This window comes from Phaenicophaeus curvirostris, chromosome 3, assembly GCF_032191515.1.
Source record: "Phaenicophaeus curvirostris isolate KB17595 chromosome 3, BPBGC_Pcur_1.0, whole genome shotgun sequence".
Classification (NCBI taxonomy): Eukaryota; Metazoa; Chordata; class Aves; order Cuculiformes; family Cuculidae; genus Phaenicophaeus; species Phaenicophaeus curvirostris.
In genome coordinates, this window is record NC_091394.1 from 84,678,252 (window position 1) to 84,691,537 (window position 13,286).

Here is a 13,286-nt window from a genome sequence, read left to right on the forward strand (position 1 = left end):
CACCTGGATGACTTAAAAACAAAAACTAAATCACATGGCAAGATGCTGCTTGACTCTTAGCCCATCACTCTTGAAAGAGTAATGAATTGCTGTTTCAGCAATGCTTTATACTGGGTTCCTTCAAGAGAAAAAAAATCAGAGGCTGCTAACGATTAAATACATGCCCATTAATGTTTTATTGAAGAGAAGTTACCGGTCAAAAGAAACACAGGCTACCTCAGGAAAGACTTTTCCAACATCACTGATTATGGGGGGAGATGGAGCAGGAGGAAAACACCTTTTTTTATTTCCTAGGGGTAGAAGGAGAAGGAAAGAGTTCATCTCTCTCCTTCATCCTCATCAGCGTCTTGGCTTACCATACACAGGGACTGAATCTGTTCCTTAAGGAAAACACACCTAGAACAAGAACCTCAGCTCGGGGAGAGGCAGACTGCAAGGCAGGAGGGAAAAAAGCAGAAGTGAGGATAAGTATCCCAGACATTTGGCAAAGCTAATCTCTCTTTATTATGAACTATCTTTAGGTATCCAGCTCTGTTGTTTTCCTTTAGTGCTGCCTCCAACTCTCAGCTATACAAAGCGCAAGAATGAAAGAATATTTGCTTGCATAGGTCTGTTATTCCGTTACCACACAGAAATACGTATTTCCAGCTCTGTGGCAGATAAAGGTGGAGCTCTTGCCTCCTTTTAACTGTCAATACAAACCACAATTGCTCCCTTTCAAGACTGTTAAAAGCAGGTAAAGAGGTATACATTTGGTCAATAACAACATATTCTCTTAAATCAGCACCTTATATAATTTTAACTAGATATGACCACCTTTAAACTCCGAATCATCTATGCAAAACTAAAGGGGCTGAGAGGTTGACAGAACCTGAGGTTACCGTCTTGTTGAATTGACTCTAAGCAGCTCTTACAGAAGAATTGCAAATCACCAAGCTTACTACAACCCAACTGCTCTGACCCTCTAAGCTGAATCTTCCTAAATCTCTTTCAGGAATTAACAACATTCGTCTGTAAAAGATTCTACCTAAGGACAAAGTAGTTTCTTGCTAAAATACTTGTCCGGGCTCTTACTTCTCATTACCGCGGTATTAGCTGATACTAGCTCAGCTCACCCTTTGCATTCACACCATTTTCCCACACCGCTGCTTTGACCATTTCCCTACTGTCTCAGCACTTCTTCACTTTACCAAATTAAATCCACCTCATCATTCCTGTATCTTGGAAGTCCATCAAGACACAAAATGCTACCTCCAAAACAGCTGATGTATCAGCCTAATGCCACTAGATATCACCAGTACCATTAGATTTTGAAACAGAACCTCTTCCAATATTCCTCCATATAATCTCAATATTCATATATCCATCCATATGTCTCAGTAATACAACTCTTCATCCAGTTTCAGAGCACTTACGTTCTCCTTTCCCTGCTGAAAACTCGACATAACAGTTGATAAACGCTGTGTCTTTCTTCATGCTCTCCAACAATTGTCACTTAACTTGAACTGAAAGCTTTCTGTGTTGGGAACTTGTTTTCTTTTGGGGAGGTTGGATGATGTTCTGTACTGCTCTGCACAGCAACAAGCACATGACGAATGGTGCTGGCAAACACAATAACATAGATCCACAGATTACATTTACAAAACAAACTATTATTTAAAACAAAGGTATTTAAGTGTTCTTGTACTCTGAGCTCAATAGTAGAGCTGAATCTACAGGAAAACATCCACCTTTCTAGCAATTTAAAGGAAAGACTGCTGAGATCTGCCAAGAGTCAAGAACTCTGCAAGAAAATAGTAAGTGGAGTACCCAAAATGGAAAAATGATCACGTCTGTCCTAAAAACTAGGGAAGGAACAAAATTAATGAAATACACAGTGTATTCTTTTCCACACAAACCCAAGTCCTTTCCATATACACAGAGCACACAAATTTGTTGCCCTGCAGAAGCGAATACATGTGAGCTGAGCTTTGTGCCCATGCAGATCCTTTATGGCACGTGTATGCAGTTCAAAAGGAGAGCTCGCAGGGCAATGTGAATGCTCCGCTCCCCTTGCTACCTCCCTCCCATGCATGACTGCCTCCCAGATGCCAAGCAGGCATGAAACAGCTTGTCTGAGCACGCTTGATAGTACACAAAAGTCACCAAGAGCCACAGTAAGTTACTGGCATCTGGGGGCAGGACTTGCATTTTACTTGGGGGTACTCTGGGAATGCTGTCTTGAGAACAGCCTGAAGGCAGTCTTCAAAACACAGCCTTGATATATCCAAAGATTTGCATGGGCAGATGGAAAGTCTTTGTCTCTCCATCTGTAGGCTTAAGGCTTAGCAGATCAAATCTATGATCAATTGCTACCTCTGTGCACTCTACTGCCTACTGTGTCAAACGTTTCATAACTACTTGTTTCAGTGGGAATACTGCTAGCTGCTTTAAATTTTAAGCAGATCAATTAAGGCTACATTAAAGCATATTTGGCAAGTACTTGAGTTACATGTAATAACAATTGCTCTATTCTATAAAGCCATTGAGTAAAAATAGCATCTTCTTACTCATCTGCCCTGTTCTGTGTGCATCAGAGTCATATGCTAGCTTTTGCTATTCAGAGACAAAAAGCAGGAGCAGGAGATACTTATCCAACCTCTACCAGTCCTTAGAAAACTTCCATTTGTCAAATACTGGCAAACATGCAAGCTCCATTTTATGTATTTGTGCCACTGACTTAGCTGCACAATGCTGAGAGGCAAGTCCATACAATCCACCTGTTGCTCCCACCATAAAATACCATGTTGTTGAAGAAGACAGACAGAAGTTAGTCCATACAGCTGAATCGTTAACAAATTCAGGTCAGCGGTAGCAGGGACCTTAAAAAAAGAATCCAAATATCTTTTCAGTCATCTCAAATCTTCATGAAGGTCATGAAGATTTAACAGGTATTTGCAGGAAAAAAGATCCTACGAGACCTTTGTACAGCAGCTTTCACTGGACCTGTTCCTTCTATCTCTGCCCAGTTCTTTGTCAGAAGCACATCAAGTCTCCAGTCACATCAAATTATGCGGTCAATGCTTTCAGTCAGACTTCTATACACATCCAGGTGTTGCATCTCAATCCTGAGTGGTCAAACAGCATCCCTGGGGCTTTTTACTTGCCATCATTCACAACCTGCTTTAACTGGGTTGATCAGATTCAGGGAGACATTCAGATTTGAGAACACTGAGATCTAGTTCCAGATTGAGATGGCTGCTCACATCAACCAAATAAGCAAGAAGGATCTACACTGCAAAGTGCTTCCTGTGTTTTCAGAAGCTTGTACTTCATCACTAACTCTGAATATCGCTAAAAAACTTGGATTTATTTCAAAGATTACCTTACCTGAACAGTTACCATTTATATAATGCTAAAAAAAAATAATTAAATATGACCTTAATTGGTACTATAAAGTGTAGGATTACTTTGACTATTTTATCTGACAAAGTTTTTTCCCCGGTAATCAGTTTCTATAACTCCTATGGATGGTCCATCTGTCTCATACATCAGCTTCTAGGTTTAAGAAACTTTTGCCTGTACGAATTACTTCTCCATACAGTCCTATCTCTAGCTAATGTAAATCAGCACAGTTCACCAACCCATCGCTTTGGACCAGCTGAAACCATAGTCTAAGTCTTACATGAACCCAACCAGCTGTTCACATTGACACCTAGCAAATATGGTTGCCACCTTCCTCCTGCCGAGGAAGTAACTTCAAGATCTTGCCCACTGAATTTCCCAAATCTGCCTATCTAATGGCCACCAAATCAGCAACATTCACAAAGAGCTCAGAAGCCCACCAAATCAGTCAGGGCCTTTCCTATTTCAGTACAGATAACATGAATTTACCAGAAACCTCCTCTGAAGCCCAAAAGTACTTAGCTGAAGTAATACTGGTGTCCAGCTACCTACTTCTGTTGGTCGGCATCAAAAATCAGCATTAAGTGATTACAAACAGACTGTCCTAAAAGCAAGGCCAGTGCTGAGCTGTGGGGTGCTTTATGAACTGCTGCTACTGAAGAGCTGCACCCATTGGTCTGAGTTCAAAGCTCAGACAGATACGGCAAAGCTCGGCAGAAGCAGCAGCCTACTGCTACCTTCAGGTCCCTCCAGAGAGGGACTTGCTTTTCTAGCCCCTGTTTATCATGGCTACTAATCATCTACTGAGCAATTTAACAAACAAACTTTTTACAACATATAACTTTACAGTCAAGAGTTTGTCCAAGCTATGGGATGTGCCCTCCACCTGGGAGGCAGCTTGAAGAGTAAGAGAAGAGACAGCTCTGCAGCAAGGAAGTGAACACCAAACCAGGTCAAGAAGGGCAGGGCAAATGGGAGACAGCTCTAGAAAGAGGATAGAGGCAGAAGGGGATCAAGTGTTCAGAGGAGGGGTGGTCATTTTAGTTTGTTACTGTAAATTATGGGGCTTTTGCCTTTTTCAGACCTTTAGAATTATCATCAGCAAGACAAAATTTAAAGTAACTGCATTCTCAATGCAACTATCCCTAAACACCTCTATCTGAGCAACTGGGTAGTCATCCCATGGTACCAAGCCAATTACTAGTACAGGCCATTTGCTACTTCCAGAAACAATGAAGAAGTGCCCAAAAATAAATCAAAAGACACACACAGAAAGAGAAAAAAAAAACTGAGACAATCTACTACACTCCACACACATCTCTTACAAACACTCTTACAAAGAGTATGGAGAGGAAGTAGATAAATAATACACCTGGGTAAGAAACAGGCCTTCATTAGTTCCACTGTTCCTGTAAGAAACTCGTCTTGAAATCACTGCTTAGACGATTAGCTAGTCACGCTCCACCGCAAATTACATTTCTAAGAATGCCTCATCTCATGCCCTAATAGCACTACCATTCAATTCTATAATCAGCCAGCATTACATCAGAAACCTTTTCCAAACACTAGTGAGCTTACCCAGCATACAAAGAATGGCTCAAACATACACAGGTTAGGTCTTTATTACAGCAGAGGTGTGCTGTCCCACACGTGCAGCACAGGTCTCTGCCTTGACCCTACTCATGAAAGCTGGCATCTGCTGAACAGGCAGCACAGAAACGGCTGCAATTCAGCTGTGGATCCAAGCTTTACTTCCTGTCCCATGAATGATGAACAAATTCATCAAAATGCAAAGGAAGATACGCTTACTCATCTTCACTAGTGTAACTTATTTGCAATATGGCAGTTGACTTGTGTTTTCCATCCTGGTTTTCCCTCAACTGCCTAAAACTGACATCCTTTATCACTGTTCAAGGCTACCCCTTCCCTGCACGTTTAACTGAAGACCCTGGAAATGCCTTCTTTCCTTCCCCCAGTAAAATTCTTCAACTCCTACTGCTTACTCATACCACTGTATCCTACTCACTCTAGTACCCAAGCTGATTTGTGTAGTGACAAACCATTAGCCAAGAGCATGCAATTATTTTGCTAGAGGAAAATCCAGGAGAAAGCTTCTATTTATACACATTACAATTCTTCTTTCTTTATGTTTCTGAAACAGCATTATTAAAAGTCTCTTTCTTGCTTTTACTAGGTTATTCACAGAGAAGCAAATCAACTCAACTAAAATCCCCTCTGGGGAAAAAAAATAAGCCACAAAAACAGGGCAGAGGCAAGCAAATGAGTGGGGGAATGGACAGAAGTAACAAACATTCATCTGGAGAGTCTGAGCTAGCAAGGTTCCATGTTACACAGAGACAAATAGGATTGCACTAAAGACAAGCTACAATTGACCCCAAATGTCTTCCTCATGCTCTTTTTCTATTCAGTCTTATACTCCCTGCAAACATGTTGGATCCTGTAATTGAACACAGAGTTAACTTCAGACCCTCTGCCCACCTGCTTGCTTTATCCAGAAGGAGCACATATTTGGATGAATACTTGCTGTTCCAAGTAGTGAACCTTATCTTTAATGTCAAGTTTAGCTCATACTGCACTGACAAAATGCAGCTACTGACAGCAACTCCAGCATCACCCCCTTCACAGTCCTGCCACAGGACGCTTCTGTAGAGAGAAAGAATACCGTACGCAAAGGTGAGGAAACATACAACGTACTCAAGGCATAAGCCACTAAGGGTGAGATTCACAAATGTGATCTGCTTCAGGCTCTCCCGAAGGTCTGTCTCAGACCTTATTTCACCACATTTATGCAGGGCAGTACAGCATTTCCAGCCCTACTGGCTGTGGGGAAAATAACCGTGCAGCCTAATGCTGGGCCCCTCCCTCCCCTACAATCCCATTGACCTGACACAGCAGAGAGTTCCTTTCACAGCACAGTATCAGTTCATGTGTATTTTGGGAAAAAGAGACTCCCATCACGACCCTATCTGTTAATGTTTTTATAGCTCAGTGCCCAGTTCCCCATCTACTCTCTGCGTTTCTAGGTTGCCCTGGCCAAATTCTCCTGTCAGTTACTTGATGCAAATCAAACTGTTGTTGCAAGTGGAATTGTTCTGGATGGACACAAGGTGAGTGAGACTTTGTCATAAAAGTGATAAGGCTCCACAGGTAAGGCTTTGGACAGAAACCTCTCTATCGTTATCAACTGAACAACCTACCTGGCTACAGTGCCTTACTCTAAGCTTCTTACTGCCACAACTCTTGTGACACAGCAATACTGGTAAGCACGAGAGACTGACTCCAAACAGCTTGCCCTGGCTTCATACACTGAGCTGTAAACGAGAGGAAGACAGCTACAATTTTCTTGGATGTTACCTGCCATACTTGGACATCTCAGAAACAGAAAAAAACCCCCAAATTCTCAAGGAGAATTCTATTTTACAATTTCCATTTAAGCAGTAAACACTGAATCTTACAACATCACTATAGACTTTATTGGCACTTTCCAGTAGTTTGTTAGCAAATGCATCTAATGTGTAACGCTTGCCTTGCTCATTCAGCTTCTCTTCTGGGTGGAGAATGCACATGAACTTCCTAAGCACCATTCCTTCCCTTTGCCCATATAGCACCACCATCTGATGAGTTTTATCCTTATGATGGGATTCAATTCCATTGAAACAGCCAATATATATTAATCAATATCCTCCTTGAGCTTCTGAGTCTTCCAAGTATTTAAAAAGGTAAGGCCAAACACTCATGGAACTGTATCTAAATTGGTTGACCTGAATCAAATGCACTTCTGAGCATCCAGGTCCACTCTTTCCCTATAAGTAAATGGCATGCAAGGGAAAGGTAGTGGCATACCAAGCCTATGCTGCATCTTGCTTCTTGCCTAATATTGGTTCATTTCTAAAAGCAAGGAGGGGAAAATGACCACATAACCTGCAATCATATCCACTCCCCACCACTCAGTCTGAATACACATGAAAATGTTTCAGTGCAGTGACGTTCTTTGTTGCTACACCTTAGTTTTGGGGTCTCCAATTGCCACAGTGGAATGCACCTCTGAACTTTGGGTCTGTTTCCCTATCTGATACCCAAGGAGCATAGTGTATCCCTTCAAAATGAGAGCTTTGCAGTCCAAAATAGACTCCTGGCCTTAGATAGTGTCATTATTCCTTTGGAGAGGGATCATTGACTATCCATCTTGTTAAAGGCAGATGCAACAAAATGTAATGAAATTGACTTTTCCAAATGTAGCAATCTAGATAGGAAAGCTTTAAGCAGTGATTCAAAGTGGAGGAGCACATGCTGCCACCATGCTGTACGCAAACTGGGGCAGATGAGAGGGTGGTAATGGTATGTCAAGAAGGGAAGTCCCATCTTCTCAAGCTGTGCTGTTGCTGAGCAAGAAAGGCTATAGAAGTTACAGACCAACAAAGCAGCTGCCATGTGAACGTAGACGGGAGACCCGTAACTGTTACTGTATTTTTTAAACGAACGGTCACTAATTAACATACAGAAATTTTACCAAAGGTTGGAGTTCGATTCTTACTCCCCTCTCCTGTGTGCGCTTCCACTAACTGGTCATATCCATCTCCTCTGCTATGAGCTGATGGGACAGTTGCAACTGGAAAGGTTGATGTGTATCTCAGCCCTGCTTCCAACTGGCAGCTCTTTCCAAGCCACATATCTGAGTCCCTCAACCTAAGGAGTGGCTGGAAACTGTTGAAGAAAACAAGAACATTGACGGAATCACAAGCTATTTTTGAATGACAGGGTTTGCTACTTCTTTGCTCCACAGGCAATTAAATGTGCTGAAACCCCATATATTAGATCACATTCCCTAGAAACTTAGATATGGAGACATCTAGTCTGAGTCTAGAGTGGGTGTAGTAATAAGAAAGTTGAATAATTGAATACCTGTCAAAAGAGGTGTACTTTTGGGCACACCCTGGAACAGCACGATAGCTACCTACAATGAAACAGGTTTCAAAGCTGTCCTTCAGATGATCCTGAACTTGCTTTAACATTCCTGGCAGAGTCGGCGTAGCACATCTGTGAGCTCACTGTATCTCAACTCTCTGAAGAAACATACAGCAGCACTGAATATCCTTTGGAGTTGTCTAGGCACTGACAGCTTTCCACCCAGGTGTATCTCATTGCTGAAGTTCATAGGATTGCTTTGACAAAATTTGGTTACAAGTTGCAAATAACTTCAGTCTTGTGGTAGTGAACCTTAGTGCCACACCCCACAATTCCCTAACCTCCTCTGAGTCTCTGGTCACTCCTGAAGATTACCAAGGGGTAAGGACAGAGTCATTGCCATTCCATATCAACAAGAATTCACTTCTTGGTAAAAAACATTCATCCTGTAGGAAGATCTAGAAACTCAGGAGCACAAGCCAATAGGACAGCAGCAGAATTTTACAGTAATTTCCAGGTAAGAGATTAGCAACAAACATACCCATGCCCTTTCCAAAGCCTATACACAGAAGGAAAAGGTGTTAGACCAAACTTCATTGAAGACGTACTATGAAAGAACTTCATGATATATATATAATTAGTGCTTTTTCACTCAGGAATCTTGAAGACACCACAGGTCAGAGCTGCAGGGGATCTGACAGAACTGTGTGGAATTACCTGCACGCATACATTATCTGGTGGGTGCTGTCAGCTTCTCACTTTCCTGTGCAAATATACACTGAGGGGGGAAGAAATCACCATTGCTCTCTTCCCTTTTACCTCTGCTGCACAAGAGTGAAAAGAAGAAAATTTTCAAGAACACTGTTGCAGAGATCAAAAGCCTTTTTCTACTGGCTCTGACCTAGTTCTTTCATTCTTACTAGAGGGGAAAAAAACACTTAAAGGAACATTATCAAAACTGTTAGGTCTAAAAATAGACTTACCTTGGCAGTGCTCCCATCTGGATGGGCTCATTTTAAGGAGGGCAAACTCAAACTCATTTTCCCCATACACAGGCCAATCTTTTCATCAATCGGAAAGCACCGGTACTATGCAGCCCATTGAACCTCTCAGTCCACATAATCTCTTTTGGGACACTCAGGTATGTACTGTTTATATAATGGGCAAAGAACTGTAGTATCCTCCAAATTCCTGTTTCATATTTGCAAATCCATTGCTGTCAGCTACCCCAGTAAAAAATTAGGGATGTTTTCCGTAAGTAAACTGCTGAATATTTGTTGCTGTAACTAAACTCCAGTTCTTCATGCTAAGACAGTGTTAAAAATAATCAGATTTGAGGAATATTTCAACAGTTCATTAGATAAAACTGAATCAAGATTTTTCAAAGATTCTGCACAAACTAGAAGTTACAAAATATTTTCACTTTAGCCACACAGAGCATTTCTGAAAGGAGAAACAAAGAGTCTATGGGTTCGTGGCTAAGCCTGACAAATGGGCAGTTTCCACAGAACAATAGACATGGCGGAACTGGTGCGGCAGCGGATATTGGCTCCTGCCAGAAACTCCCATGCTTCAGGACTAGCGGTTCCCTTGTGCCCCAGGGATCTCTCCACTCCCTGCCAGTTGCATCCCAAAGCCAGCCACTTGCAAATTCAAGCAAGAAGACAGTTGGCCCATCTGTCCAGAAGCATTGCAACACTCTGTGAAAAAGTATGAAGACCCAGGAAGCCATCCTAGCTAAGCTCCCAGCCAACTACCGCAGAAACTGGAAGGCTAGACAACCTCTGCTTAAACCAAGTTTTCAGGGCTATCCCTATTTCTAAGCTACCAGAGCTGAGGTGCAAGCAGGTTATGCTCTCAAGATCCCAAGAAGAAAACCAGAAAAATGTTCTTCTAATGAAAACAAACAAATCAAACTACTAGGAAAATTTTAAAAAAAGCATTGTTTCCTGAATCCAAGACATCTGAGTTCATAAAACTGGTATTTTTCTACAAAACTCTCACTTCAGAAGATCCCATGGCAACTTTACTTTTCACTAGAGTACAATCTGCACACTATGGTGATCAGAGCCCTGAGTGACAAGTAACCTCTCAGCTTCCCAAACAGGAGCCATAATGCCACATGTTACCTGCCAAGACTCACAGTTCATGAAATAAACACGGCTCACACCCAGGGCTACAGCAGAAGAAGCCTTAAGATAAGGGCACACTTTTAAGCACAGTCAACACAAAGGAACATAATTCCAACAGGAAATTAGGGATAAGAAAAGGCCTTAAATGTGCATGCAATACATTCATTCAAAGTAGTCACAGCCACACGGCTACTTATGCAGAAGAAGTAAGCAGTCACCTTGCTGTGCTAGTGTTAAGAGTAATAGAATTATGCAGAGGCAAGAAAGCTGAGAGACAAAAACCCCCAATGGGAGGAAAGCAGAACATACAGACAAGAAAGTCTGTTCTGAGAGACCATAGCAGGGATGCATCCTGGGGAAAGGAAATGGAAAGAAGGAGTTAAAGAAGAAAAGAATCCCATCTCAGGAGAAGGGGAAGGCACTGCTTCCCAAAGCTTTAGCAGAGCTTTCCTTCATTAATATTTACAAAGCTTTTAGAGATTCTCAGATGGAAGGCACTGCAGATACAGCAAGAATTATTACAGACCTGAAAAGATCTAGCACACAGCCAGAGAAGGACTTCAAGTGAATAAAGGAGAACAACACTAAAGACCACACTGAAATAGAGGTTGCTGCTGGCATATGAACCATCTGGTGCATGGCAGTCCATTTCATTTACTTATTTACCCACTACTGGGCACACATGCCCAGTACATGTTGCTACGCTTTTGCCATGGAAGCAGCAGTGCTTTTATGCAGGGCCACTACCATCTTTCATTGTATAGCGAACCTTCAAAACTGCCATTCAGTGAAGAAGCTCGCACATAAGAAATCCGTTTGACTCACGGAGAGGCTTACAACTTAGGATGGACAACTCTGGTTGTACACAGAGAGCTTTTGAGACACGGTGGTTTTGTTTACCTTCATCTGAATTTGCCTAGGAATATGGTTTTCAGGGATGTTAAGCTGCTCGCTGCCTTCAGTACGCCCAAGTTTTTGCTGGGCTATCATTTGCGCTGCTCACTTGGGTGCTCAGCCAAAGACAGCTTCAGCTTGATTTTCAGTGATAAAGCAAGTGGTCTCCACTGGAACTGTAGATTTCAGCGTATCTGAGAAACAAAGCTCAAGGCAGCATCAGGACGAGCACCCCCCAAAAACCAACATAACCTAAATTAAGCATAGGAGAGGGGTCAACCGGCTGGTTTTCACACCGCGGACCTCTGAAGCTTTCTCGAGAGCACAGAAGGCAGCGAGACGGGACCCGAAGTGCAGGACTCTCCACGTCTCGCTCTAAAGCGCTAAAGAACCGAGCGAGGCTCGGGAGCAGACGGCGGGTAAGCGGGATCGCCTTTTCCCACGCACCTCGTCACACCTCTCCCGCTCAGACCGCCGCAGGAGCATCCATTCGCGAGACCTCAGCGCCCACCTTTCCAGCTCTCGGCCGGCACCACCCGAACGGCCGGGTCCTGCCCCGGGGCCGGGCACCCGCGCCCCTCGCAGGGCGTTCGGCGCCTCCCGGGCTGCCCTCGCACCGCGGCCCGCGGGCTCCCCCCCCGCCGCGGGGCAGGAGGGGCCGAGACCCCGGCGCCCCCGGGCTCCGCTGGCACGCCGAGACTCGGCGGGGCCCGGCCCCAGCAGGCGAGAGGACGGGGCGCGGGGACGCGGCAGCGCTTACCTTCCACCGCCATCCTCCCGGCCTCGCATAGTGCGGCGGGCGCCGAGCCGGGCGGCTCCGCGGCCGAACCTGCAGCGCTGACAGCGCGGGGCGCGCGGCACCACGGGAAATGGAGTCCGGGCGGGGGCGCGCGGGGAGCCTCGCGCCCGGGTGAGGCTGCTCCCTCCGCTTCGGGAGTCACTGAGTCGGAACGCTCCTTCTCCAGCCCCTTCACCAGCCTCGGCGCTCTCCTCTGGACTCGCTCCAGAGCCTCAACATCCTTCTTGTGGTGAGGGGCTCAGAACTGAACACAGGATTCGAGGAGCGGTCTCACCAGTGCCGAGTACAGAGGGAGAATAACCTCCCTGGACCTGCTGGTCACGCCGTTTCTGATACAAGCCAAGATGCCATTGGCCTTCTTGGCCACCTGGGCCACTGCTGGCTCATGTTCAGTCGCTGTCAACCAACACCCCCAGGTCCCTCTCCTCCAGGCAGCTTTCTAGACAGACTTCTCCTAGTCTGTAGCACTGCACAGGGTTGTTGTGCCCCAAGTGCAGGACCCGGCATTTGGCCTTGTTAAACCTCATGCCATTGGACTCTGCCCAGCGGTCCAGCCTGTTCAGATCCCTTTGCAGAGCCTCCCAACCCTCCAGCAGATCGACACTTCCACCCAGCTTAGTGTCGTCCGCAAACTTGCTCAGGGTGCACTCGATGCCTTCATCCAGATCATTGATAAAGACATTGAACAGGGCTGGACCCAGCACTGAGCCCTGGGGACACCACTTGTGACCAGCCATCCCCCATCATCCTATCACTATAAGCCTTTGTAAAAACTCCCTCCCCAACTTTCCTGTAGCCCCTTTGGGTACTGGAAGATGCTCTAAGGTCTCCTTCTCTTCTCCAGGCTGAACAAGCCCAACTCTTGCAGCCTGTCCACACAGCAGAGGTGCTCCAGCCTTCTGATCATCTTTGTAGCCCTCCTCTGGACCCATTCCAACAGTTCCATATCCTTCTTATATGGAGGATTCCAGAACGGGACACAATACTCCAGATGAGGTCTCACGAGAGCGGAGTAGAGGGGCAGAATCATAGAGTCATAGAATGATTTGGTTTGGAAGGGACCTTAAAGATCATCCATTCCACCCCCCTGCCATGGGCAGGGACACCTTCAATTAGATCAGGCTGCCCGAGGCTCCATCCAACCTGGCCTT

General features: G+C 44.7%; 1 protein-coding gene across 4 annotated transcripts in view; it reads right to left on the reverse strand.

The window, feature by feature from the left end:
• SAMD12 (sterile alpha motif domain containing 12) overlaps nt 1-12,217 on the reverse strand; it is a 213,500-nt gene extending 201,283 nt beyond the window's left edge. For 3 of the 4 annotated variants that reach the window (XR_011337202.1, XM_069854580.1, XM_069854578.1), the window contains exon 1: nt 1,416-1,528. Coding sequence is in view for 3 of the 4 variants with exons in the window: in XM_069854580.1 (XP_069710681.1) it covers nt 1,416-1,476 (61 nt within the window). In the remaining variant the exon portion in view is untranslated. Of the gene's footprint in view, nt 1-1,415; nt 1,529-12,096 lie in introns of those variants that run through there. The other variant, XM_069854579.1, reaches the window with a different exon arrangement.
• Nucleotides 12,218-13,286: the final 1,069 nt, after the last annotated feature.